This window comes from Pelophylax lessonae, assembly GCF_965119305.1.
Source record: "Pelophylax lessonae genome assembly, chromosome: 9".
NCBI lineage: Eukaryota > Metazoa > Chordata > Amphibia > Anura > Ranidae > Pelophylax > Pelophylax lessonae.
In genome coordinates this window covers 256,567,621-256,595,347 of record NC_138776.1, presented here as the reverse complement: position 1 = coordinate 256,595,347, position 27,727 = coordinate 256,567,621, and the positions used below count along the sequence as shown (strand labels likewise).

Below are 27,727 nucleotides of genomic sequence, written 5' to 3'. Positions count from 1 at the left end.
CAGAATAACTACCAAAGTCCGCATGTAGCCATCAGCCAGTAGGTTGGACACCAAGAACCTGGCATGCTCAGTAGATAATCAAGTTATATACACTATATTGTCAAAAGTTTTGGGACACCTGCCTTTACACGTACATGAACTTTAATGGCATCCCAGTCTTAGTCCGTAGGGTTCAATATTGAGTTGGCCCACCCTTTGCAGTTATAACAGCTTTAACTCTTCGGGGAAGACTGTCCACAAGGTTTAGGAGTGTGTCTATGGGAATGTTTGACTATTCTTCCAATAGCGCATTTGTGAGGTCAGGCACAGATGTTGGACGAGAAGGCCTGACTTGCAGTCCCTGCTCTAATTCGTCCCAAGGGTGTTCTATCGGGTTGAGGTCCGCACTCTGTGCAGGCCAGTCAAGTTCCTCCTCCCCAAACTCGCTCATCTATGTCTTTATGGACCTTGCTTTGTACACTGGTCCAAATAATTTGGTAGAGGGGGGACTATGGTGTTGGGTTGTTTTTCAGGGGTTGGGCTTGGTCCGTTCGTTCCAGTGAAGGAAACTCTTAAGGTGTCAGCATACCAAGACATTTTGGACACTTTCATGCTCCCTGTTGGAGTCTGCAAAAGACGGGGCGGAGGTTTACCTTCCAGCAGAACACCGATCCTAAACATACAGCCATAGCTATAATAGAATGGTTTAGAACAAACCATATTCGTGTGTTAGAATGGCCCAGTCAAAGTCCAGACTTAAATCCAATTGAAAATCTGTGGCAAGACTTGAAAATTGCTGTTCGCAGACGCTCGCTCTCCATTCAATCTAGATGTGCAAAGCTGGTAGAGACATCTCCAAAAAGACTTGCAGCTGTAATTGCAGAGAAAGGTGGTTCTACAAAGTATTGATTTAGGTGGGATGAGGGGATGTCTCCCCTTTCACGCATATGAACTTTAATAGCATCCCAGTCTTGTGGGCTTTGTTCCATGCTGCCCTAAATATGCACAACCACACTATCACCGACAGGTCTCAATCACAAACTAATGATTAGGAACTGGTAGAATAAGCACATAGGTTACATGATTACTGTGACAACCAATTACAACAGGGATCCTCAAACTACGGCCCTCTAGCTGTTGTGGAACTACACATCCCATGAGGCATTGTAAAACTCTGACATTCACAGACATGACTAAGCATGATGGGAATTGTAGTTCCTGAACAACTGGAGGGCTGTAGTTTTAAGACCCCTGAATTACAATGATCACATGATCAATAGGCCCATGAAACATCTGCCCTTTGTTTTGGCTTTAAGCAGAGAGGTGTTAACCAAGGTTTAGGACTCATCCCACTAGGCTTCGCCTTTGACATCTGACTTAGCCCACCAGGTTTCACCTTTAACACCTGACTCAGCCCTCCAGGTTTCACCTTTAATACCTGACTCAGCCCTCCAGGTTTCACCTTTAATACCTGACTCAGCCCACCAGGTCTTACCTCTGACCAAAGCATGGATTTTTGAGTGGGCTGACCCTTTTATATGTCCTCCTCATATGCTGGGAAATAGATTTTAAGTAAATAATTTGACGATTTAAAGTTTTTTCTATGTTCTGATGGATCTCCAGACCTCAAATAATTATCATCTCTGGAAATTATATGCCTTCTAGGTAATGGAAGTGCCAAATTTCTTGTGATTGTCCATTATGGCGTCTTCCGTCCTGCAAGGTGAGTCACACTTTAATGATTCGTATGTATGATATTGATTTTTGCTTCTAGTTTGTATTTTTAATTTTTTTTATAAAGTAATTACTTGAAATTTGGGTGTTTATGGCATAGTTATTCACCAGCTGAAATCAGCCTTGCAGTGGGAGTGTCTGTTGCATAAATTGATTGTCAGGAGGAGATACCTATGAGGTATCATGGTCTGCTTGTGTGTGGACATACAGTAGTAGAAGGGGGTACATGACAGTATTTACGTATATTATTTTAGAAATCTTGTGCCAAAAATCTTTGGTGAGGCTGCGCTTGATGTTCAAAGATGCAGGGACTTTTTCCCAATGTCTCTTCCAGTCTCGCTCCTTCTTTATTACACATACTGCATAGGTGTCATCTCTCCTTTCCTCTCCTGTATGGCTGCATCTGCTCTTTATATTGCAGGAACCGCCCCTGAGGATTGGGGTGGTAGTTTGACAAGCAGTGATCTCATCATCACTTCCCTCGAGGACCTGGAAGGCAAAGATTTTGAGCGTTTTAAAGATAAGCTGTCAGATTTCTCCTACAAGGACATACGGTCAATTCCACGTGGACCTCTAGAAAATGCGAATAGGGTTGTTACAAAGAACCTTCTCATCAATTTTTACGGAGAGGCGGCAGCTCTGGATGTGACAGTAAAGGTTCTAAGATTAATTTCTTTAATGGGACCAGCTGAGGAGCTCCAGATGAAGATTGATCAACAAGGTGAGTTCAAGTCTTAAGTTACTTCGGAACATGTTCTTTGCTTTCTTTTTATTTTCAAATGTATGTGCAACATTTCTACAATATACACTCACCGGCCACTTTATTAGGTACACCTTCCTAGTATCGGGCTGGACCCCCTTTTGCCTTCAGAACTGCCTTAATTCTTCCTGGCATAGATTCAACAAGGTGTTGGAAGCATTCCTCTGAGATTTTGGTCCACTGTGACATGATAGCATCATGCAGTTGCTGCAGATTTGTCAGCTGCACACCTTCCGTTCCACCACATCCCAAAGGTGCTCCATTGGATTGAGATCTGATGACTGCCGAAGCTGATGGAGTACAGTGACCTTATTGTCATGTTCAAGAAACCAGTGGTGAGATGATTTGAGCTTTGTGACATGGTGCATTATCCTTCTGGAAGGAGCCATCAGAAGATGGGTACACTGTAGTCATAAAGGGATGGACATGGTCAGCAACAATACTCAAGTAGGTCATGGCGTTTGATGCTCAATTGGTACTAAGGGGCCCAAAGTGTGCCAAGAAAATATCCCCCTCACCATTACACCACCACAACCAGACTGATCCGTTGATACAATGCAGGATGGATCCATGCTTTCCTATTGTTTACGCTAAATTCTGACCCTACCATCTCAATGTCGCAGCTGAAATCAAGACTCATCAGACCAGGCAAAGTGTTTCCAATCTTCTATTGTCCAATTTTGGTGAGCCTATGTGAATTGTAGCCTCAGTTTCCTGTTCTTAGCTGACAGGACTCCTAGTGTAGTCTTCTGCTGCTGTACCCCATCTGCTTCAGGCTGGATGCACACCTCCATGCAGAGTGTCTCAAAATGGTCAATCGTTTTTAGAATTCTAATCGTTCTGAAAAGTTGGAACTCATTAGAAAATTTATAAATGAAACAAATTTTAACGAAAACGGAATGAAGTTTAAAGAAAACTGAATGAAACTAAACAAATTCTGAACCCATTGTTGGATAGGGAGGGCTGGGAGGAGTGTTTAGAAGCGGGACCCAAGTTGGTTATCCCCTCTCGGGACAAGTTGATTCAGGTGAAATTCCTTCATAGGGTCTATTACACTCCAGAGAGGTTGCACCGTATCTACCCCGACAGGGATGCTACTTGCCATCGTTGTCACTCCCACCCAGGGTTTTACTTCCTGTTCTGGGACTGCCCGGTGATAGCTGGTTATTGGGTGGCAGTATTTGGGGCTATCAACGCTAAGTTGGGGCTCTCTCTTTAGACCTCCCCCGTGTTGGCACTATTGGGTATACATGAGGACGACCAGCGTTCCCATCACTCCAAGCTCCTGCTCTCATACCTTCTGTACTACGCGAAAAAGGGCATACTTCTCAAGTGGTCGGCTCCGTCTCCTCCGGATGTGCCATCTTGGCTTAAGCTGGTGGATGAAATTACTCACAGCATGATGGTCAGCAGGCACAATAGTACGGACAGGGGACCAAACCAAGACGGTGCAGGTGGCCATGTTGCAACCCCTTGCCGTAAAGATGGTAATGTGGAGATGGTCCAATGTGTACTGGAGAATGGCCGTCTGATGTGGTAATGCCGCTGGAAAGGCAAGGAGGGAGAGAGCAGGGATGGTATCCTCCGTTGTCAGCCTAGCCAATGTTCCAGGGTCAGTTGTGTTGTCCTTTTCTGTTACTGACACCTTGTTCTTCTTGTTCACGATGCCCATGATGACAAACATGGTCAAGATCATGTTCTAGTATTTGTTGCATATTTATCTGCAATTTGTATTTCAGAGATTTACTGAATATTTTTTTTTCTTTCATGCACACATACACTTTAATTATGTTTTTGTTTTAGGTGCAATAAAGACAAAGTCATTGGATAACAGAATAGAGGGTATGTAAAACTTGTACAAAACCTCTGTGTTAAGAGCTTATACATGAGTGTCTGGTTTGGTTGACGATAGCAAATACAAATACCTTGTCAAGATAGAACCTCTTCAAGCTTGAATCAAACCCCTTTAATTTGTATAAATTTCCCTTTTTTTTCTCCAAATAAAAATGCTTGGGTATTGTTCATTCATACTTTTTTTTTGCTCATGAGTGTGAAAGGGACATTGGTAATTTCAAATTTGCAATTTTTAGCATGGTAGCTTTTTAAATTATTTTTTATGTTTTCTTTTTGTCACTTCATGTGTCTTATTTTGAAGCACGCCGAAAGATATTGAAAAAATGCCTCCCTGAAGCATGACTTTCTGTTTCACTGATTTTGACCAACTGAAATGTCATAGCCCAAACAGACAAAGCAAACTACTATCTGTCTAGAACAGGGGGGTCAAACTCAATTTCACCGCAAGCCACATCCGCATTATGGTTGCCCTCAAAGGGCCATTTTTTTCTGTAAGACTAGATGTCTACAGCACACCCCCCTCCCCATTCATCAGATATCAAGAACCCCCCACCATCCGAAGCCAAGAGCCCCCACTTACCTTGTGCTGCTGCTGGGAAGAAGCTGGGGGCAGAGCTAGGAAGCAGAAAGTGCAGGGCCTGGAGGAGGGCTGGAGTCAGCCACTGGAGTCTGCTAAATGCTGGGACCATGGTTGATGGGGACGAGAGGGTGCTGCTGCACAGAGAGGCACAGGATCTTTAGGAAGAGTTCTGTCCTTTCTGCTGCCTACTGCTGAGAGACGAGTCTCTCTGTGGCTGCACGGAGAACCGCAGGATCTGGTGGAGGAGTTCTGTCCTCCTCTCTGATGTTGACTGCTGAGACAAGGTGGGGATGAGATGAGGTCGGTGACACAGCGGCAGGAGAGGTGCTAGGGCCACATGAAATCGCCTGGTGGGCTGGAGCCCACGGGCCTTGTGTTTAAAACATGTGGTCTAGAAAAAGAACATTTGCCCTAATCCAGCGTCTCCATCTTTAGGTCATGGTCAGATCTTGCCCATGGTCATATCAGGCCATGGTCATATCCCGGTAATCTATCATGTTGGGTATACTACAGGGTCCAAGAAACATCTCCTATTAATCCACAAACTGTATATATTGGATAATCTTGACTGTACTAGCTACTTTTCTTTTAACTGGCTATTATTATTTCCTGAAGCCAAAAAAGTCAACACAAATAATGAACACTCAATTTTCTACAAGATATTTATTATGCATGAGAAAGTTGAACAAAGGGCACAAGGGCCTAGTACATTACCGTTATCATTTATTGAGTATGAACCAAATGAGTGTATACTCACAAAACCCAAGGAATAAAAGTGTTGTACAACCACTGAAACCACAGAAGATGGAACTCACAGGGTCCTTACATAAACCAGACTACTGCTGACTTGTTTCAAGGGGCATGCCCTCTTCCACAGAGCAAAAGTAGTGACTACCATCTTTCTCTTCTTTTATAGAGGACCTGAAAAGAAGAGACAGGTGGTAGTTACTACTTTTCCCTGAGTAGGAGGCATGCCCCTCAAAATTTGTCAGAGGTAGTCTGATTGATGTAAGGACCCTGCGAGTTCCATCTTCTGGATCAACATTGTGGTTTCAGTGGTTGTACAATGCTTTTATTCCTTAGCTTTTGTAAGTATACACTCACTTGGTTTAATACTCAATAAATTATAACAGCAATGCACTAGACCAGTGGTCTCCAAACTGTGGCCGAGGGGCTGGAAGCAGACCTTTAATTGCATTTATCTGGCTCTTGGGGCACTATTCCTCCCATTGACACCCATAATGGACCTCTATTACTCCCCCTAATGCCAAATATGGGGCACTGTTTACTACCACTACTGCCAGGGCAATGTTTACTCCCACTGGCCACGGTCTGGCTCCCCTCATGCCTAAAGGATAGAGTTGAGCCGAACGACCCCCAGTTCGGTTTGCGCCAGAACTCTCGAACATTGCAAAAGTTCAGACCCGAACCCTAATAAAGTCTATTGGACCCGAACTTGAAAAATCAAAAGCCCCATTTTGAAGGCTTATATGCAGGTTATTGGCCAAAAAAGGGTATGGAGTCCCGGGTACTGTCCTGGGGGACATGATCCAATGCAAATATATTTTTAAAAATATAGTTTTTACAGATGCAGTGATTTCAATGATGCCTAAAGTGAAAAAATAAAAATGAAAAAATTATTTAAATATAGTGCCTGAGGGGTCCTCTTAGTCTGCCTGTAAAGTGGTACATCTGTACCGTGTATAGAACCTGCTGCAGCAAAACTGACATTTCTAAAGAAAAAAAATTACCTTTAAATTGCCGGCAATACAATACCTTTACCGGCAATAGAAAATTGTTAAGAAAACGGCGTGGGGTCCCCCCCCCCCAATCCATACCAGGCCCTTCAGGTTTGGTATGGATTTTAAAGGGAAATACAATACAATACCTTTGCCGACATGCCAACATTTTATAAAAAAAAAAACAGCGTGAGGTCTCCCCCAAAATCCATACCAGACCCTTATCTGAGCATACAGCCCGACAGGTCAGGAAAGGGGGGGGGGTGAGCAAGCGCCCCCCCCCCTTAACCCTACAAGGCCACATGCCCTCAACATGGGGGGGGGCTCTGCAGGTGAGGATCAGGCCAAACCTTTGTTCGGCTCGAACTGTTCGCCCAACTCTAGTGAAGCACAGTTAAGTGGTCCTTTGTTTACAAAATTTGGAGACCTCTGTACTAGGCCTATGCGTACTTTGTTTATTAAAGTTTGTTTTTAGGATTCCCTGATCTCAGGTGGGTGGCGTTGGTGGATCATTCCAATTCTGATATTTGGGTGGTGGTCTTCGATTCACCACCTAGTCAGCTTCCTTGGTATCCCTGAGCACTACGATGTAAAAGTGTTAATTGTTAGGCATAAGAAAGGCAATTGTTAACAGGCTTTGGGCTTCTATTAATGGACAAATGCAGCTTGCTTTTGACATCAGTTTGAAATGAATCTGAGATTTTTTACAACGTAGAATTAATTGCAGGTGCGTTTCTTGTTCCGACGTAGATAAAAGACTTCTAGAAGGGCTTTATGTTGTTGCTGTTGTAAACAATTGCAGATGTTTTATCATTCCTTCTTCTTATTTTGTTGGTCTTCAGCAGATTTCAAAAAAAGGTTCATGACTTTAATGAAGGAAAGATATCAGAGTCATAGGGATGTAAATGGCTGCCTAGGAGAGACTGTCTATCTAGATAAGAGGTACACCAAACTATTGATAATAAAGAAACAGCGGAATATAAAGGAGAGAGAACATGAAATCATAAGCCTGGGCCAAAGACATCTAGAGATTATGGATGAACGGTCGTCAAGTCAATATTCCCCAGTCACCATAGATAGGCTGTTCGATCCAGATGAAGATGGCATTGCCCCCAAAATCGTTGTGCTCCAAGGACCTGCCGGGGTTGGAAAAACCATGACCTCCAAGAAAATCATTATGGACTGGGCCAATGGGACTTTTTACCCAGACAAATTTAATTTAATTTTTTACATGAGCTGTAGGGAGATTAACACCCTGAGTGGTGACATAAGCCTAGTTGGACTTGTACGCAAATTATGCCACATCAGTTGTGAAAGAGACCTTCTCAGGTCAATCCTAGATGATTCCCAAAAACTACTTTTTCTTGTGGATGGATTTGATGAGTTGAGATGGACTTCAGTTGGCGATACAGAGGTTTGCGAAGATCCTTTTCAGGAAACCAGTAAAGAAATCCTTTTAAATAGCATCTTCAGACAATCTTGTCTCTGGGGAGCTTCCATAATCCTCACTACAAGGCCATACTCACTGGAACAACTAAGCAAACTTTTTCTATCCCCCCGACATGTTGAAATTCTGGGGTTCCTGGGAAGTGACCGTGAGCAATTTTTCTACGGTTTCTTTCCAGCAAAAGAAGAAGCTGAGCTTGCCCTCCGTATTGTGAAGGACAACGATACCCTCTTTACCATGTGTGCCATTCCGATTACTTGCTGGATTGTATGCACGGTAATAAAACAACAGATGTCAGAGAAACAAAGAGAAATCGATTGTAAGACCAGCTCATCGATTTACCTGCTATACCTGAAGAGTTTAATTAAATACCACTGTAGGAATTCTAACCAATCAGTCATTAAATGTGTTCGGAAAATTTGCGCGTTAGCCAACGAAGGTGTCTGGAGTCAGAAAATTCTGTTCGAGGAAGATGACCTCCGAAAACACGAACTCTCAATAAAAGAAATTGAGTCGCTCTTTCTAAATGAAAACATTTTTCAAAGAGACATTGAAACTCAAACCTGTTACAGTTTCATCCATCTGACTGTCCAGGAGTTCTTTGCTGCCCTTTATTATGTGGTGGGAAGTAAAACGAAAATCACTTCTATGGCCTCTGCAAAAAATGCCCCAATAAAGAAGCTACTGGAAGAAGGAAAATACAAGTTACACTTACAATTAACAATACAGTTCCTGTTTGGCCTTTTCAGTGAAAAACAACAAAAAGAAATGGGGAAACTTCTGGGCTACGATCAATTTTCCTTTAAGGAAAAATCTGTGGTGTTGGATTGGCTGATAAAGAACTACAACTACAGAGTGAGTTTCAAGTACTTATATGAGACGCAGGATGAGGATTTAATTGGACAATTAATGGCTCACTTTCCAGACATAAAGGTCATCAGTCAAGGACAAAACTTTGACTACAGGGCTTTGTCTTACTGTTTAAAGAACAGCAGAAGCGAGCACCGAATCCTTTTTATTAACTCCAAAATAGGCCCCAAAACTCGTGCCCTCTTGTCTTCAGCTCTCCACAAGTGTTCACATGTTCAGTAAGTGTGTGTCATTATTATATAGAATGTAAAAATGCAGTGCTAGCCTTCTAAAATTTAAACCAATGACATTAAAATCATATCTGTCATTCAGCTTCAAATCTCTCATTAATGTCCAAAGGAAATAGACAACAGGATCTATAGTTGTGATCAACAGATATTGTTTTTTTAATGCAGATACCGATATTTTGGTCAGCGGATATCGGTATCGGCCGATATCGGCCAATATTTTCGGACATGTAAAAAAAAATGTTATTTTTATTTTTTTCACAGGTACTCCTTGTGGAGGGATCTGGTTGTCTAAAAGACCCCAAACCCCTCCTCGGCACTGAAAAGCATTTAAAACGCCAAGTTTGGCTGTTTTGAATGCTGTCAGTTTTTATAATTTGGCGCAGAGTACCCGGAAGTGATGTCATGACATCACTTCCGGGTTTTTTACATGGAGACCCGATCAGAGCCGAATGCGGCTTTGATCGGGCCTTCGGCGGCCGTGCAGGTAGGATGCCCGGGTCTCCTGTCGAGAGCCGCGGAAGGCGGCGGGAGGGGGTGGCGTCCCCTCCCGCTCGGTTGTCATTACAAGATAGCTGACTGTCGGCTATGGACGCCGGTACTGGGGTGATGCCTCTAGCTGCAGGCATCACTCCGGTACAGCACTTCCCGAAATATCGGAAATATCGGTAACTTCAGGGGCCGATTCCGATTTAACAGGGAAAGTGCATATCGGCCCCCGATATATTGGTGGTGCCGATAATCAGTCGATCCCTAATCTAAAGGTAGATAATCATTCATAGAGAGATATTAAAGTCCATAAACTCCAAGTGTAGCAATAGTTGTATATAAGAAACGGAGTGGATCAGGGGTCTTCAAACTATGGCCCTCCATTTGTTCAGGAACTACAATTCCCATCATGCCTAGTCATGTCTGTGAATGACAGAGTTTTACAATGCCTCATGGGATGTGTAGTTCAGCAACAGCTGGAGCGTCGTAGTTTGAGGATCCCTGGAGTAGATGAAGAAATTCCTCCTCCAGCACCTCCACACAACTCGTGCAAACCCTTACCAGAAATCAATGGCTAAACAGCCAAACAGCGCAGTTTGTATATAATGAACCAGGCAAGATCAAAGCACAAAGGCGTCCTGTGGGGCATCATCCATGATCCGATGTTACAGCAAATGTTTATAGATTCATAAAGTCATCATATGCATAAACAGAAAGGAAACAGCCTCCTCATGGTGTAGTACTTTAAAACCAAACACATTTTAATCCAGTAATGCACTTACATTCAAAATGCCAAGTAACAGCAGGTACACTATATTACCAAAAGTATTGGGACACCTGCCTTTACATGCACTTGAACTTTAATGGCATTCCAATTTTAGTCCGTAGGGTTCAATATTGAGTTGGCCCACCCTTTGCAGTTATAACAGCTTCAACTCTTCTGGGAAGGCTGTCCACAAGGTTTAGGAGTGTGTCTATGGGAATGTTTGACCATTCTTCCAGAAGCGCATTTGTGAGGTCAGGCACTGAAATTAGATGAGAAGGCCTGGCTCACAGTCTTCGCTCTAATTCATCCCAAAGGTATTCTATCGGGTTGAGGTCAGTTCCTCCACCCCAAACTCGCTCATCCATGTCTTTATGGACCTTACTTTGTGCACAGGTCCAAATCATTTGGTGGAGAGGGAATTATGGTGTCGGATTGTTTTTCAGTGGTTGAGCTTGGACCCTTAGTCGGGTCTTCGGCGAAGGGAAGGGAAGACATTTTGGACAGTTTCATGCTCCCAACTTTGTAGGAACAGTTTGGGGATGGTCCCTTCCTGTTCCAACATTACTGTGGACTAATGCACAAAGAAAGGTGTAAAAAAAAATGAGATTTTTTTTGGGGAGGGGGGGGGGGGGGGCTTGTAAAGAGGTGAGAGCTGGGGGGGGGGTGGTGGTGTTGTGAAGAGGTGAGAACTGTGAAAAGTGTGTGGTGGGGGTATTTCTAAACAGTGAGAGGGCAATCAGCATACTAATGAATTTCCCCCATAATAGGTTTTTAATGTCATTCTTTCCAGCCAGCCTTTAACCCTGACATAATGGCGTTGCCTCAGGGTTATTGGCTGGCCACTCTTCTGTAAGTAACTTAGGGTTAGGGTGCACAAATTATTTGCCTTGCCCCGAAACCTGACAACCCACACTACACCAATAGCAGCAGCCCCTCAGGAGACTGGAACCCTCCTTGGATAGGAAAGAAAAATCTGCTAAGGCCTCCTGCACATATTAATATATAGGATTTACATAGCGCCCACAGTTTACGCAGCCCTTTTTTGGATGCCTCCTTCCAGGGATTGGCTGGGGTATAAAATATTCAACTGATCATTTGAATCTCCCTCACTATGCTCTGGAAGCTTCAAATTCTCAGCTCAAGAATCCTGATCAGACAAGCAATCAACAACCACTCCACTCACTACAGTGAAGCCAAAAACTATATTTACCGAGCAGCCTAACTAGAAGGGCACTCCACTAAATAACCATTTAGGGAGGTAAAAACTAACATAATGAAATTGAGTGATACTGCCATGTATGTTTTTTCTTGTGAACCTCTTATGATCTCGTGTGATAATCTATTTGAATTTGGACTCTGACACGATATCTTATAACATTGTTTTATGTCTTCAATATGCATTAATTTCCTTCTCATTCTTTTCAGATTTCGCCACTGCTTTATTTTGGGTAACGACGGTGATGAAAAGTTGCCGTATACCAACTCCAGTCTTTCAGGTTTATTTAGTTCTCAAAGTGGAATTCAGAGACTACAGTACGTATGCTCAACTACTATTACTACTACTTATCCAAACTAAGTGTTATCAAAGTCTAAATTCCCCACATTAACTAAACACTCAGTACAAGGTACCCGTCCTCAATAAACAGAGCACAGCACAGTGTTCACGGTTATTTACATGGTAGTGCAATTGCATAAACACTGATTATTTTGAGAAAATCTGTTATTTTGCATTTACACATTTTAGCTTTCTACGCACACAAGCACAGATGTGGTTTTTATGCATCACGTGTTCATTTTAATGGGCTGTCCTACTCATGAGCAACATGAAAAGAAGTCCCTTTGCCCTCTCCCCACCAGTACTGCCACTGATCCCACCCCACCCCCCACCAGCACTGCCACTGATCCCACTGTCATATACTACCCTAGCCTGTCCGTATACTACCCTAGCCTGTCCGTATACTACCCTAGCCTGTCCGTATACTACCCTAGCCTGTCTATATACTACCCTAGCCTGTCTATATACTACCCTAGCCTGTCCGTATACTACCCTAGCCTGTCTATATACTACCCTAGCCTCTCCGTATACTACCCTAGCCTGTTTATATACTACCCTAGCCTGTCTGTATACTACCCTAGCCTATCAGTATACGACCCTACCCTGTCCGTATACTACCCTAGCCTGTCTATATACTACCCTAGCGTGTCCGTATACTACCCTAGTCTGTCTAAATACTACCCTAGCCTGTCCATATACTACCCTAGCCCAGTGTTTCTCAACTCCGGTCCTCAGGGCACACTAACAGGCCAGATTTTAAGTATTACCTTGGGGAGATGCAGACTAGAATACTGCAATCACTGAACAGCAAATTATATCACCTGTGATGTATTTCAGTTTTCTTGCAAACCTGGCCTGTTAGTGTGCCTTGAGGACCGGAGTTGAGAAACACTGCCCTAGCCTGTCTATATACTATCCTAGCATGTCCGTATACTACCCTAACCTGTCTATATACTACCCTAGCCTGTCCGTATACTACCCTAGCCTGTCCGTATACTACCCTAGCCTGTCTATATACTACCCTAGCCTGTCTATATACTACCCTAGCCTGTCCGTATACTACCCTAGCTTATTCATAAATTACCCCAGCCTGTCTGTATACTACCCTTGCCTGTCTGTTTACTACCCTAGCCTGTCTGTATACTACCCTGGCCTGTGTATATTCTACCCTAGCCTGTTTGTATACTATCCTAACCTGTCTGTATACTACCCTGCGCTTTCTTCGCACACAAGCACAGATGTGGTTTTTATACATCATGTGTAGGGAAGCACATTAATTTCAATGGGTTGCCCTACTCATGAGCAACAGAAGTCCCTTCCCCCCCACCAGCAACTGCCACTGATCCCATTCCCCCACCAGCACTGACACTGATCCCAACCCCCCACCAGCACTGCTACTGATCCCACTGTCATATACTACTCTAGCCTGTCTGTATACTACCCTAGCCTGTCTATATACTACCCTAGCCTGTCTATATACTACCCTAGCATGGTCCCTATACTACCCTAGCCTGTCTATATACTAGCCTGTCTATATACTACCCTAGCCTGTCTATATACTACCCTAGCCTGTCTATATACTACCCTAGCATGGTCCCTATACTACCCTAGCCTGTCTATATACTACCCTAGCCTGCCTGTTTACTACCTTAACCTGTCCATACTACTCTAGCCTGATGCATGTGTAGCACCCTCCAAGCTAGGTGCTAGGTAAAGTATAGTGGGCCTTGTCTGCTTATCAGCATGGCCATGATTTTCAGCTAGGCTGGCATGTGGTCCCAGGTGTGCCTGTTGAGTTGGTGGAGTCTCCCCACTGTGTCCCAATGAGGGCTCTCATTGGGCGGTGGAGGAAACCTGACCAAGAGCACACCAGAGCTTGTATCCATCCTGGAAGGGCAGATTCTGCCGCAGAGTATTCTGGGAGGGGGTATAAGTCTGTGGGGAGCACATGACAGGTGGTCTTTGGCGGGAAGCAGAGTCCCAGGAAGGAGAGTACGACTGTCTCACCTCCTGTCAGGAAGAATCGGGTATCCCAGGAGGCTTGCCTGAGGGGATTCAGGGCCGAGCTGAGCTGCAGGAAGGATCCAGTGTGCTGAGGACCAGCGGCATTGTGGGGGTCGAGTTCCAGGAAAGCATTCTGAGTCGTGGGTACTGTGAACTGTCCCTGGGGGTCTGCCTAGTCAGAGGGGACCGCTCCGGAGAAGGTCAGAGGGACCCAGGAGCTAGCTAACTGGTGGAGAAATAGAGTAAAGGGGGTGCCAGAGTTTAACCCTGAACAGTAAAGGGGGTGCCAGCGGTTGGGCCCTGAAGTGTACAGTGTTACAGTGTTGAGAGTTGCATCAGTTTTTACAAGAGGCTATCTCAGTCAGGAAGGACTGGAGGAAGCAGTGTCAAGGACTTTTGAGCTAACCAGAGTGTCAGAAGTCAGCTTTCATTACAGTACAGCAAGTCAGTGATTTCAAGCGCCAGCAAGCGTTGGTCGGCATTTAGCCGGCGTCAAGACAGCGCTGAAAGGCATTTTTCTTCAAAGTGTCCCGATTTGTACCTAGTTGAGCCAGAGGAGTATCCCACTCATTCCCTTCTCCCATCCCCATATAAAATAAACAAAACAAACCAAAGATGCCGGACTGTTCATTGTCTCAGATCTCACACTTGGGTAATCAGCTTAAATGTGCTGTTGGTGTTAACGGTAACCATGGCAGACCCACATCAGGCCCAATTCCTGGAAATCCTGCTACACATGTAAATCTGACTTCCTGATAAATTTAAAATGTAATTTTAGTTTTAATTATTATGATATAAAATAATGCATGTGGGGGCCTTTTGGTGGGCATTTTTTTTTTTTTGGGGGGGGGGGGGGCATTTTTAATTATTGGACCCAGCCACAGTTATACCAAAGCAGTATATGATGGAACCCCATCCACTAGGCAAAGTATTGCTTATCGGTTAAGGCAGCATAACAGAACCAGGACATGTTAGTCAGCCTTTCCTTTGTCTAAGCCATTTTCACAAAATATATACAGACAAAATCTCGTTAGTGCCCCTACAGAGGGGCCACTATAGAAAGGTAGGGAGAGGGACAAAACCTAGAGCGAAGAGGGAATGTCAGGGAAATTGTATGCACAGTCATGCGCAATGATGTGCAAATGCTCATAATAATTCTCGAGTGACAACTAGACGTGCCTTAACTCGCGCACATGCCCATGCACGTGCGCATTAGCGCGAGTCAGCATAAATACTTGGCGCTAATTTGCCTATTTAAAGTGGCTCCAGGGACCAGAGGATTGCTAAGTGGTCGTCAGCTTCTCCCGTTTGTGACCTGATCCTGTACTACTTGGCTTGTCTTGACTCCGCTTGTTCCTGTTACCCCGTTGCTGATTCTGGCTTGTGGCCTGACCCTGCCTTCTGCCTGTTGTTTTGGTACCTTTGCTGCTCACATGATACCAGCCCCGGTCTGGCTCTGACTCTGTTTGGGTTCTTGATTCTGCACCCCTAATGCCCGGTTGATACTGTCTCCTACCTACCTGACCACCCAAGATCCTGCATCTGCCTGCTTGTCAGCCTGCTTGCTGCCTACCGTTTAGGGTTGCCACCTCATCCCTTTAAAACGGAACACATATTAATTACACAGCTTCTGAGGTTAATTTAATGCACATAAGGCACTGAGTTTAATTACCAACCTAATCAGCCACAGAAACTGTGTAATTAATATGTGTTCAGTTTTAAAGAGATAAGGTGGCAACCCTACTACTGTTCTGTACCTGCTTCAGTGCCTCTGCATCTGCCAGAGCATCCTACATCCACCAGTTTGATGCCCGTGGTTCTGCACCTTCTGCTGTGTCTTCTAATCGCCTAGCTCATCAGCCTTCCTGCTGCTCGGCACCTGCAGCAAAGTTCTTCCAGACAGGATCTCCTACAAGGCACCCGTGCCACTCAGTGCCCTGTTATAGCCTGTCCCCACCTCCAGAAGAAACAGGACAGGGGATGTAATTGAAAGCCCTCTCGTCCGTTTGGCCTTGACCAAGTATGTGACGGGGAAGAAGGGGGGTTAAAAAAGGGGGGGGGGGTTAAAAAAAAAGGGGGGGAGGGGTAATAATACATTTTATTAGCTTTGAATAAAACGCTTTGCCCAGCCTGGTTCCCGAAAGTCATCCATCCTGCAATCTCTAATGCAAATTGGGGCTAATCCAGTAAATCCATTTGGTTTCCACATTATGGTAAAAATGAAGAAATATTCTGATATACTCAATGGAAATTTGACGACAGTCCCTGTTTAGTTAATAAGTCTGGGTAATTTTTCTAACCCTCACAGTACTGAAACTATTCAAACATAATTATAAAAGGCAAAACCCATTCTTATATGCAACATGGGAACATTATTATCCTATAACAATTTTTTGTTGCCACTATTGCAAGTTGTTATATTTTCTGTAACTTTGAATGTCCCTTTTTCAGCCTTAATATGACACTGGCTTTCCTCTTCACTTTGCAGGTTGTATGAATGTAGCCTGAAGTCATATTGCTGTGAAGATCTCTGTCCTGTTGTTGCAAACAAGTCTCTGACCAGCCTGAGCCTCTCACGTAATTACCTGCAAGACTCTGGAATAAAACTTCTATGCAAGGGGTTAACAGACAAGGATTGCGTACTGCAGGAACTGAGGTGAGAGTTAAGGCCCGTACACACGATAAGAAAATCTGTAGGGAAAATTTGTCCGACGACCGATCTGCCGATTTTCGGATTGTTATGCCCCGTACACACGCGTCGATAGTTGGCCGTAATTTTTCGGCCAACGTCCGATTGGCCGTTTTTCGGCTTGTTAGTATGATGCTTCCGACAACCGACTCCGACGTTTCGACCGAAAAAAATCTGGTGTGCAGGCTATAAAATTTTTGTTGGCCGTCACCACAACGGCCGATTTTCCGTCAGTCAGTACAGATTTCGGCAGACAAAAATCTGATGAGCAAGACTGGGCATGCTCAGAGATGAAAAAACACACGGAAAGTAAACCATCACATGACATCACTTCTGAAGTAGATTTTTGTTGGCCGAGAAAATTTGTGTGCAGTCTAGAGCACATTTCAACCAACACAACAACACTGGACAAAGGTCGGCCGATAATCATTGCGTGTGTACGGGGCTTTAGTATGGTGCTTTCGACAGATATCCCACTTTTCAGAACACTTTCAGAAGGTCCACTTTTTTATAACTGTAATAGTTGTTGTATTTGCAAGACAACTCCCAGCTGTCATTTTGACAGGTGGGTATTGCCGACACATGTGAGGGAGTGAGGCAAAACAACTGGACATAAACGCAAACACCCTGTGCACATCAATGATGTTTTTTTCGGCATGTGCAGCACACCCCACATCCAAAACTGTTTCCTTAAGGCCGGTACACACGATAAGAATATCTGAAGGGAAATTTCGGCCAACGACCGATCTGCCGATTTTCGGATTGTTAGTATGGTGCTTTCCACAGCCGACTCCGACTTTTCGTCTGACAAAATCCTGATGTGCAGGCTATAAAATTTTTGTCCTCCGTCAACACAACGTCCGATTTTCATCTCATTAGTACAGATTTCGACGGAAAAAAATCTTAAGAGCAAGACTAGGCATGCTCAGAGACGAAAGAACACATACAAAACAATCCAACACATGACATCACTTCTGAAGTAGAATTCTGTCGTACGGGAAAATTTGTATGAAAATAACCTCTTAACTTTCCACATCAGACTAGCATGCCACAAAAAACGGATGATAGATCGTTCGATAATCTGATCGTGTGTACGGGGCTTTAGGCCTCATGAACACGGGACGTTTTTACAGCGGCTGTTTCTGGCATCAGACGTTTTTTTCTACAGCCAATAAACGTCCCAGCATGTTATCCTATGTCTCCATGCACACATAGGCTGTTATCAGCATTTTTTGGAAGGGGCAGTTTCTGGCTGTTAGAAAAAATGAAAACTAGTGGGTTTTGAGTGGCGTTTTTCCGCTGTAAAAACACTCTAACGTCGATAAACGCTAAAAAACGCCAAAAAACGCTGCTAACTGGCGTTTTTTTGAAGTTTTTGATTCCATTGCTTTTTTTAAGCATGGGTTCTGTTTCGAGGTGTCATTCATGGAACATAGTCTGAGATCACACTGGTGCATGCTGAACACCGCATGTGATTTGCACCAAAAATGCACCGCATTCCTGTGTACATCACATGTGATGCCTGTGCGAAGCGATTTGAGCTATATATTTTCATACCTCCCAACATTTTAAGATGGGAACGAGGGACACCTAGTAGCAAAAGTATGTGGGCATAGGACATAGCCCCTGCCATGCACCCTTAAAGTCGAAGTAAAGCCCACTTTGTGATTTTTACCTACAGGTAAGCCTATAATAAAGGAGAGCCGTCACCGGCTCTTTGGTAGGGATTGCACCTAAATGGGGTGGGTGCAGCCGTAATGGGTGAGAGGATGGCCAAAAAGTTAGAGGGGCTTTTAAACTAGGGAATGGGGGGAGGGTACAGATGTAGAATTAGCCAGTGGAAAGCAAGTTTCATAGGGCAGAAATGGGGGCATTAGCGGTAGGGTGTTCGGAGCTCCTAAACCCAGGGTGGGTATGGGGAAAAATCAAGAGAGCAGCCTAAAAACATCAAATGAGGATCAATGTAACCGATCAAAATTAAGAGGTTTGTATACCAATGCCAGAAGCCTGGCCAACAAGATGGGAGAGCTGGAGCTGCTGATGTGTGAGGAGGACTTAGATTTTGTGGGGATAACTGAGACTTGGTTTGACAGCTCTCATGACTGGATGGCGACCATTCAGGGGTATTCCCTTTATCGCAGAGATAGAGAGGGTAAAAAAGGGGGAGGGGTATGTCTGTATATTAAGAACAGTATACAGGTAAATATGAGGGATGATATTAATAATGGAGCTATGGACGAGGCAGAATCCCTATGGGTAGAGCTTCAAAGGGAAGGCACGGTGGGGAAGGTAATATTGGGCGTATGCTATAGGCCCCCCAACCAGAGGGAGGAGGGTGAGGCGGACCTCCTTTTACAGATAGGATTGGCAGCAAGGATGGGAAATGTCATTATAATGGGGGACTTTAATTATCCAGATATAGACTGGGCAGAAGGAACCGCGCACTCAGCCAAGGCTAGGCAGTTCCTAAATGTTTTGCAGGACAATTTCATGGGTCAGATGGTGAATGCACTGACAAGAAACAATGCGGTACTTGACCTACTGATTACCAACGATACAGACCTGATCACGGATATAGAAATACGGGACAACTTAGGAAACAGTGACCATAGGTCAATAAGTTTCAGTATTAATTACAGTAATAGGAAGCAGAGGGGTAATATAAGGACACTGAATTTCAAAAGAGCCAATTTTCCTAAACTGCGCTTGCTGCTAGAAAATATCAATTGGGATAGAACCCTGGGAACAAAGAACACGGAGGAAAAATGGGAGTGCTTCAAGAGCATACTAAACAGGGGGATTGGCCAGTGCATTCCAAAGGGAAATAAATTTAAAAGAGCAAAAATAAACCCTGGGTGGCTAAACTCCAACATAAAAATGTATATTAGAGCAAAAGAAAAGGCCTTCAAAAAATACAAGACTGAGGGGTCATTGGCAGCGTTTAAGCATTACAAAGAGTGTAATAAGAAATGTAAAGATGAAATCAGGGCGGCTAAAATAGAACACGAGAGACATATAGCGGAGGAGAGTAAAAAGAACCCCAAGAAGTTCTTTAAGTATATAAACAGTAAGAAAGCGAGGCCAGAACACATTGGCCCCATAAAAGATGATAAAGGAAATATGGCCACTGAGGACAGAGAAAAGGCGGAAGTGTTAAATCATTTCTTCTCTTCAGTCTTCACAAAAGAATCGGGGGGCTACACGAACCCAGCTTGTAAGGCCGAACTAAATAATACACCTCAGGAAGTGCCGCCATGGTTAACAGAAGATAGACTTAGAGCTAAACTAGAGAAACTTAACATAAATAAATCCCCGGGACCGGATGGCTTGCACCTGAGGGTTCTTAATGAGCTCAGCCAGGTGATTGCCAGACCATTATTCTTGATCTTTAAGGATAGTTTACAGACGGGTATGGTGCCAGCTGATTGGAAAAAAGCCAACGTGGTACCAATATTTAAGAAGGGGCCGAGATATATCCCGGGTAACTATAGGCCGGTCAGCCTAACATCTGTAGTCTGCAAAATTTTGGAGGGGATGTTCAGGGACCACATACAAGACTTTAGTAATGAAAACGGTATTATAAGTAGTAATCAGCATGGATTCATGAAAAATCGTTCGTGCCAAACCAATCTATTAACCTTCTATGATGAAGTGAGCAGCCACCTAGATAAAGGTAAGCCTGTGGATGTGGTGTATCTGGACTTTGCAAAGGCCTTTGACACCGTTCCCCACAAACGATTACTGTACAAACTAAGGAAGGTAGGTATGGATCAGAAGGTGATTACCTGGATAGAGAACTGGCTCCAGGGGAGAGTACAGAGGGTGGTGATTAATGGGGAGTACTCGGATTGGGCGGGTGTGGAAAGTGGGGTCCCCCAGGGTTCTGTCCTGGGACCAATCCTGTTTAATTTGTTCATAAATGATCTAGAGGAGGGGATATCGAGTACAATCTCAGTATTTGCAGATGATACTAAACTAGGCATGCCAATATCTTCTATGCAGGATGTGGAAACCTTGCAAGCAGACCTGAACAAAATAACGGGGTGGGCAACTACATGGCAGATGAGGTTTAATGTTGATAAATGTAAAGTAATGCACTTGGGGGCCAGAAACCAGAAAGCAAGCTACTCACTAGGGGGGGGAACCTCTGGGTGAGTCAAGGATGGAAAAGGACTTAGGGGTACTGGTAGACAACAAGCTTGGCAGTGGCATGCAATGCCAAGCCGCCGCAAGCAAAGCCAACAGAATACTGGGATGTATAAAAAAGGGGATTCACTCCAGAAATAAAGAGATTATTCTCCCACTCTACAAGACTCTGGTCCGGCCACATCTGGAGTATGCTGTCCAGTTCTGGGCACCGGTCCTCAGGAAGGATGTGCTGGAACTGGAGAAAGTCCAGAGAAGGGCAACAAAAATAATTAGGGGAATGGAGGACATCAGCTATGAGGAAAGACTACAAGCACTGAACCTTTTCTTTCTGGAGAAAAGACGATTGAGGGGGGATATGATATCAATGTACAAATACTGTAATGGTGACCCGAGCATAAGGAACAAACTATTCAGAGAAAGGAGATACAATAAGACACGTGGCCACTCACTAAAACTTGAGGAAAGGCGGTTTAACCTTAAAGTGCGTAAGAAGTTCTTCACTGTAAGAACGGTAAGGATGTGGAATTCTCTTCCACAAGCAGTCGTATCAGCAGGGAGCATTGATAGTTTCAAAAAACTATTAGATGGACACCTTAAAGACCACAACATACAGGGGTATACAATGTACAACATACAGGGGTATACAATGTACAACATACAGGGGTATACAATGTATGGTTAAAAGCAAACACGCACACGCATCATAGGTTGAACTGGATGGACTGATGTCTTTTTTCAACCTCACTAACTATGTAACTATGTAACTATATTAGTTAAACCCACAAGTGCTTTTTTTTACCACTACTATTTCTTTATAATGGCTTTTGTCATTTACAGATGCCGCAATTTAGAAATTGGATGATAAGTTAAGCACTGGGAAACACTTTTTGAAAGATAAATAGTACATTTTATTGTGTCAAGGGGCCTGACCTGAGGGGGGCCACCCCAACGTAGAATAGTCAGTGGATGGGTGTCAGCAAGCAAGAATGAGGATACTAAGGAGAGTGTCCTGAAGATAAACTTAGTTCATCAAGTCATCTGGAAAAGAGACTTAAAGCTAAATTCACCTCAGTGACAAGGTGGATCAACAGCCTGGCTGTACCAAGAGATAGAAGTCCTCAAATCTTGTGCATAGTAAATTCAGAGCATCCCACTATTCCCTTCTCCCATCCCTGATTTATCAATAAAACACAAAAACAACTACATACCCCTGGATTGTTATTGAATGAGCCAAGAAGGAAAGTGAGAGACTGTTAATGTTAAGGTTGCTAATGGTAACCCTGGGGGACCCGTAAGTATGAACTCCGGCAGTCCTCAAGGGGGCAGTTCTACATTAATTTTACATTTAATGTGTTTTATTAATCAAAGTTTGCAATTTAATCCAACAAAAAAATTGTAAGATGTTTGTTCATTTTTCTTTTTACTAGAGAGAGGTTATGACAATATAAAATTCTTCCTATCTCTTTAGACTGCAAGATTGTGGTTTGACATCAAACTGTTTCGCTGACCTCTGCTCTTTTATTACTACAAACCAAACTTTGACCATGCTGGATCTGTCCAGGAACACACTGGATGATTTTGGATTAAAAGTTTTGTGTGAGGGACTTAGACATCCAGGCTGTACCATACAGGATCTACGGTGAGGCTTTAGTTTATACTTATCGGAATTACTCTGCAATAAAATGCCCACATGAGGATCTCAGACATTCAGGCGCTGATACAGTATGTGAATTATACAAATATTTATATTGATGTTACAGTGCCTTGCGAAAGTATTCGGCCCCCTTGAACTTTGCGACCTTTTGCCACATTTCAGGCTTCAAACATAAAGATATAAAGCTGTAATTTTTTGTGAAGAGTCAACAACAAATGGGACACAATCATGAAGTGGAACGAAATTTATTGGATATTTCAAACTTTGTTAACAAATAAAAAAATGAAAAATTTGGCGTGCAAAATTATTATGCCCCTTTACTTTCAGTGCAGCAAACTCTCTCCAGAAGTTCAGTGAGGATCTCTGAATGATCCAATGTTGACCTAAATGACTAATGATGATAAATAGAATCCATCTGTGTGTAATCAAGTCTCCGTATAAATGCACCTGCACTGTGATATTCTCAGAGGTCCGTTTAAAGCGTAGAGAGCATCATGAAGAACAAGGAACACAACAGGCAGGTCCGAGATACTGTTGTGGAGAAGTTTAAAGTCGGATTTGGATACAAAAAGATTTCCCAAGCTTTAAACATCCCAAGGAGCACTGTGCAAGCGATAATATTGAAATGGAAGGAGTATCAGACCACTGCAAATCTACGAAGACCTGGCCGTCCCTCTAAACTTTCAGCTCATACAAGGAGAAGACTGATCAGAGATGCAGCCAAGAGGCCCATGATCACTCTGGATGAACTGCAGAGATCTACAGCTGAGGTGGGAGACTTTGTCCATAGGACAACAATCAGTCGTATACTGCCCCAATCTGGCCTTTATGGAAGAGTGGCAAGAAGAAAGCCATATCTTAAAGATATCCATAAAAAGTGTAGTTTAAAGCCACCTGGGAGACACCAAACATGTGGAAGAAGGTGCTCTGGTCAGATGAAACTAAAATCTAACTTTTTGGCAACAATGCAAAACGTTATGTTTGGCGTAAAAGCAACACAGCTCATCACCCTGAACACACCATCCCCACTGTCAAACATGGTGGTGGCAGCATCATGGTTTGGGCCTGCTTTTCTTCAGCAGGGACAGGGAAGATGGTTAAAATTGATGGGAAGATGGATGGAGCCAAATACAGGACCATTCTGGAAGAAAACCTGATGGAGTCTGCAAAAGACCTGTGACTGGGACTTGTCTTCCAACAAGACAATGATCCGAAACATAAAGCAAAATCTACAATGGAATGGTTCACAAATAAACATATCCAGGTGTTAGAATGGCCAAGTCAAAGTCCAGACCTGAATCCAATCGAGAATCGGTGGAAAGAACTGAAAACTGCTGTTCACAAACGCTTTCCATCCAACCTCACTGAGCTCAAGCTGTTTTGCAAGGAGGAATGGGCGAAAATTTCAGTCTCTCTATGTGCAAAACTGATAGAGACATACCCCAAGCGACTTACAGCTGTAATCGCAGCAAAAGGTGGCGCTACAAAGTATTAACTTAAGGGGGCTGAATAATTTTGCACGCCCAATTTTTCAGTTTTTTATTTGTTAAAAAAGTTTGAAATATCCAATAAATTTCGTTCCACTTCATGATTGTGTCCCACTTGTTGTTGATTCTTCACAAAAAATTACAGTTTTATATCTTTATGTTTGAAGCCTGAAATGTGGCAAAAAGTCGCAAAGTTCAAGGGGGCCGAATACTTTTGCAAGGCACTGTATATCCCATCAAAAAAACTGACTATATAACTGTTTTTTAAACACACGTTTTTTATTTCACGTGACACACATAGGGCAGCCCGTGGAACTTTTTGCCCTGATTTGTGTGTTTTACTGCGTATGTCAAGCACTTTTCCACATTCAGGATGCCATTACAAATGAATGAAACCACATACTGTAGGTGACCCGTGTTTTTCACGCGTTCCCACAACACACATATGTGAATAGATCTTAAACCCTTCTGTTTGTTTTGCTGCACATTTCTCATGTTTTTTGTCCTTCAGGCTAGGTTCACATCTATGCAGTTGCGTTTGATGTGGTTTTCCCACACATTTTTCAGTGCATTTTAAACACAGTATTTTTGATGCGTTTAGTCGTTAAGCAGTAGGCAGCCACCGCGTCCTTAACAACCGATGACTCATCAGCTGTCAGTGGGATTCCCTGCTGACAGCTAAATGTAAACAAAACAATGCCAGCATTAAAAAATAAAAATAAAACAGCGTGGGCCCCCCCCCAATTCATACCTCCCCCCCCCCCCCCCCCCAATTCATACCAGGCCCTTCAGGTCTGGTATAGATTTTTTTTTTCTTTTTAAATATATTTTAAAGAACAGTGCAAGTGACACTTATGCAATTGCACACAGGATTAACAAATCAGATAAAATCAATATATAACATATAAATATATAATTACATAATATAATGTATGATATATAAATTAGAACGACCCGTCCTAAAAGCAAATAGCTTAAGAAATATAAAAGAAAAGGATAGACCACGCTCATAAAATATAATACCAAAAATATCAAAAGTCAACGTGCAATGTGAAATATATTCTCAAAGAAAGTCTCATAAAAGTTGATGGAAACTTTGCCTTGATATACATCAAAAACCAACCACCCGTATCTGTGGGGTAATCCTCTCCTCCACCGACATCCACATGCACATTTCACTTACCAGATGAAATTGACCCCCATTACAGGTAGTCAAAAAAGCTTTGGATCAAGGATAAATGCGCTGTCCTAATGGATACGGTTTCCACTTTAAATTTCCATATATCGGAACCAACATTTAAATAATGAAGGTATCCGGATAGGTATGTAGGGGAGATAAGAAGCCTCTTATGGTGTAAAATTTTTAAAAACCATTTATTTTAAAACAATAGTGACTCACAGTTTAAAATTCCAACATTCAGCTATGTTAGCGCTGGTTCCAAGCAGGGGACGCCGTTACGCGTTCCACCTGTGCTCCAAAAACCGTAAGTGACGTAAGTGCGAATCCCAGTCCCCATATATATTTATTGAGTTTTAAATGAACATATAAGGTCCAAATGCTTACAAAGTAAATAAAGACAATCATGATGCGGGTGCAGCCGCCTTAGTAGAAATTTGAATATAACAAAGTGAAGGAGAAGAAAGAAGGGAAGAGTAAAGGGGGGAAAGAGAAGGGGTATAAATTGGGTAAGGGCAGGCAGAGGCAACAGTACTGCATGTATAGAATAATAATTACAAATTGAAACAAATATCATCATCAGAGATTATCAACCAGGTACAGCAGGGGATTTTAAGTTCTTAAGATGTATACCAAAGGGACCATGGTTTCCATATTAGATCAAAGGAACGGAAGTTGTTGTTCTGTATGGCTAAGGATTTTTCCCATAGGAAGTGTTCATGTGTTGCATTAATCACTTCGGAAGGGATTAGGGGACAGGTCTTGTTTCCAGTGTCTGGTGATAGAAAGTCTGGTGGAGAGCAGAATGTTAGCAACCATACCCATGAACGTTACTGGGAATTTGTCAATCCCTAAATTAAGTAAGGCTAGTGCAGGATTGATGGGGGTTAAAATGCCAGTTATGTCTGAAATTGTTTGAAATATTTTACACCAAAGACTACGGATGCTTTTCCACCATAGTATGTGCATGATATTACCGTACACATCCTATCCAGCACAGTGGTGAGCTTGTGGGATACATTTTTGCTAACCTGCATGGAGTGAGGTACCAAGGTCTGGTATGGATTTTAAAAGGGAACCCTATGCCAATATTAAAATAATAAAAATATTAAAATAATAATAAAAAAAAAAACAACATGCCCCCCCAAGTCCATATCAGACCTTTAGGTCTGGTATAAATTTTGAGGGGAACCCCACGCCAAAATTGAATAAAAAAATCCATACCAGACCCTTATCCGAGCATGCAGACGATAGGCCAGGAATGGGGAGGGGGAAATGAGTGAGCGTCTCCCCCCCTTCTGAAGCATACCAGGCCACATGCCCTCAACATGGGGAGGGGATGCTTTGGGGTAGGGACTAGGGCTGCAACTAACGATTAAGCGGAGGGATACGCGCTCATATACACAGCCAGGGATAGCCGGTGATGCGGCCAGCCAGGGGGCGTGTGACGTCACGTGTTGACACGTCGACGCCTTTCACGCACGTCGACGATTTTTAGTAGTCAACTACGTCGACGCGTCGTGGCAGCCCTAGTAGGGACCCCCCAAAAACACCATGCTGATGGGGACAAGAGCCTCTTCCCTACAACCCAGGCCAGTGTTTGTGGGGGTCTGCGGGCAGGGGGCTTATCGGAATCTGGAAGCCCCTTTTAAGTGCACTAAAACGCACTAAAAAAAAATGCACAGGTGTGAACCAGGCCTCAATCCTTTTTCTGTTTACATTCCTCTATGCTTGTCCCCGTATGATTTCTTATTGCTGTTAGGAATATTTGTAAATTTTAGTGATGTCTAAGAAAGCATGTTAATTTCTCTTCAGATTTGAGGCATGCAATTTCCTTCCATCCTACTGTGAAGATCTCTCCAACATTATTACTGCAAGCAGATCCTTGAAATCCATTGACTTATCATCAAATGACCTGCAGGATTCTGGAGTAAAACATCTGTGCCATGGGCTCCAAAATCCCGAATGTGCCCTGCAGGAGTTGAGGTGAGAGGTACAAACTATATCAGTACATATCTGGCCAAATGCAAAATCTACATAGGTGTCCCTGTCCTGCTGATGATAGCAAATCACAGCTGCTGGGGTGCTCACATGGCTGTAAGAGAAGTTTCCGGGACTCAGTGGGTCTAGAGCAGAAGTGATTTCAGCTTGGGGGCGGACCGTCACTACATCTCCTTCAGCCCTGTGAGCACCTCCAGCAGCTGTGATTTGCTATCATCGGTGGGTCTGGGACACCTATGTAGATTTTGAATTTGGCTAGATATGTGGGCAGTTTATTAAAACATTTAGAACTTACAGTACATATCTGGCCAAATGCAATCTACATAGGTGTCCCTGTCCCGCTGATGATAGCAAAATCACAGCTGCTGAAGGTGCTCACAGGGCTGGAAGAGAAGTTCCTGGGACTCCTTGGGTATAGAGCATAAGTGATTTCAGCTTGGGGTGACCCCCACTACATCTCCTTCAGCCCTGTGAGCAGGGCCGCTGATAGGGCAGTACAGCCAGCCCTCCTGTACTGGGCCCGGGCCCCTTCAGTTAAAAAGGGGGGCCCAGGCACCTGCTGAGTA

The 27,727-nt window shown here is 43.5% G+C and overlaps 1 protein-coding gene across 1 annotated transcript in view; it reads left to right on the top strand.

Annotated features, from left to right (window-relative positions):
* Positions 1-1,595: 1,595 nt before the first annotated feature.
* Positions 1,596-27,727, top strand: part of LOC309562623 (NACHT, LRR and PYD domains-containing protein 3-like) — a 39,899-nt gene continuing 13,767 nt past the window's right edge. The window contains exons 1-8 of the mRNA XM_082266876.1: positions 1,596-1,702; positions 2,135-2,434; positions 4,277-4,315; positions 7,489-9,181; positions 11,871-11,978; positions 16,493-16,660; positions 22,311-22,481; positions 26,976-27,146. Of these exons, the coding sequence (XP_082123002.1) occupies positions 1,681-1,702; positions 2,135-2,434; positions 4,277-4,315; positions 7,489-9,181; positions 11,871-11,978; positions 16,493-16,660; positions 22,311-22,481; positions 26,976-27,146 (2,672 nt within the window). The 5' untranslated portion in view covers positions 1,596-1,680. The remainder of the gene's footprint in view (positions 1,703-2,134; positions 2,435-4,276; positions 4,316-7,488; positions 9,182-11,870; positions 11,979-16,492; positions 16,661-22,310; positions 22,482-26,975; positions 27,147-27,727) is intronic.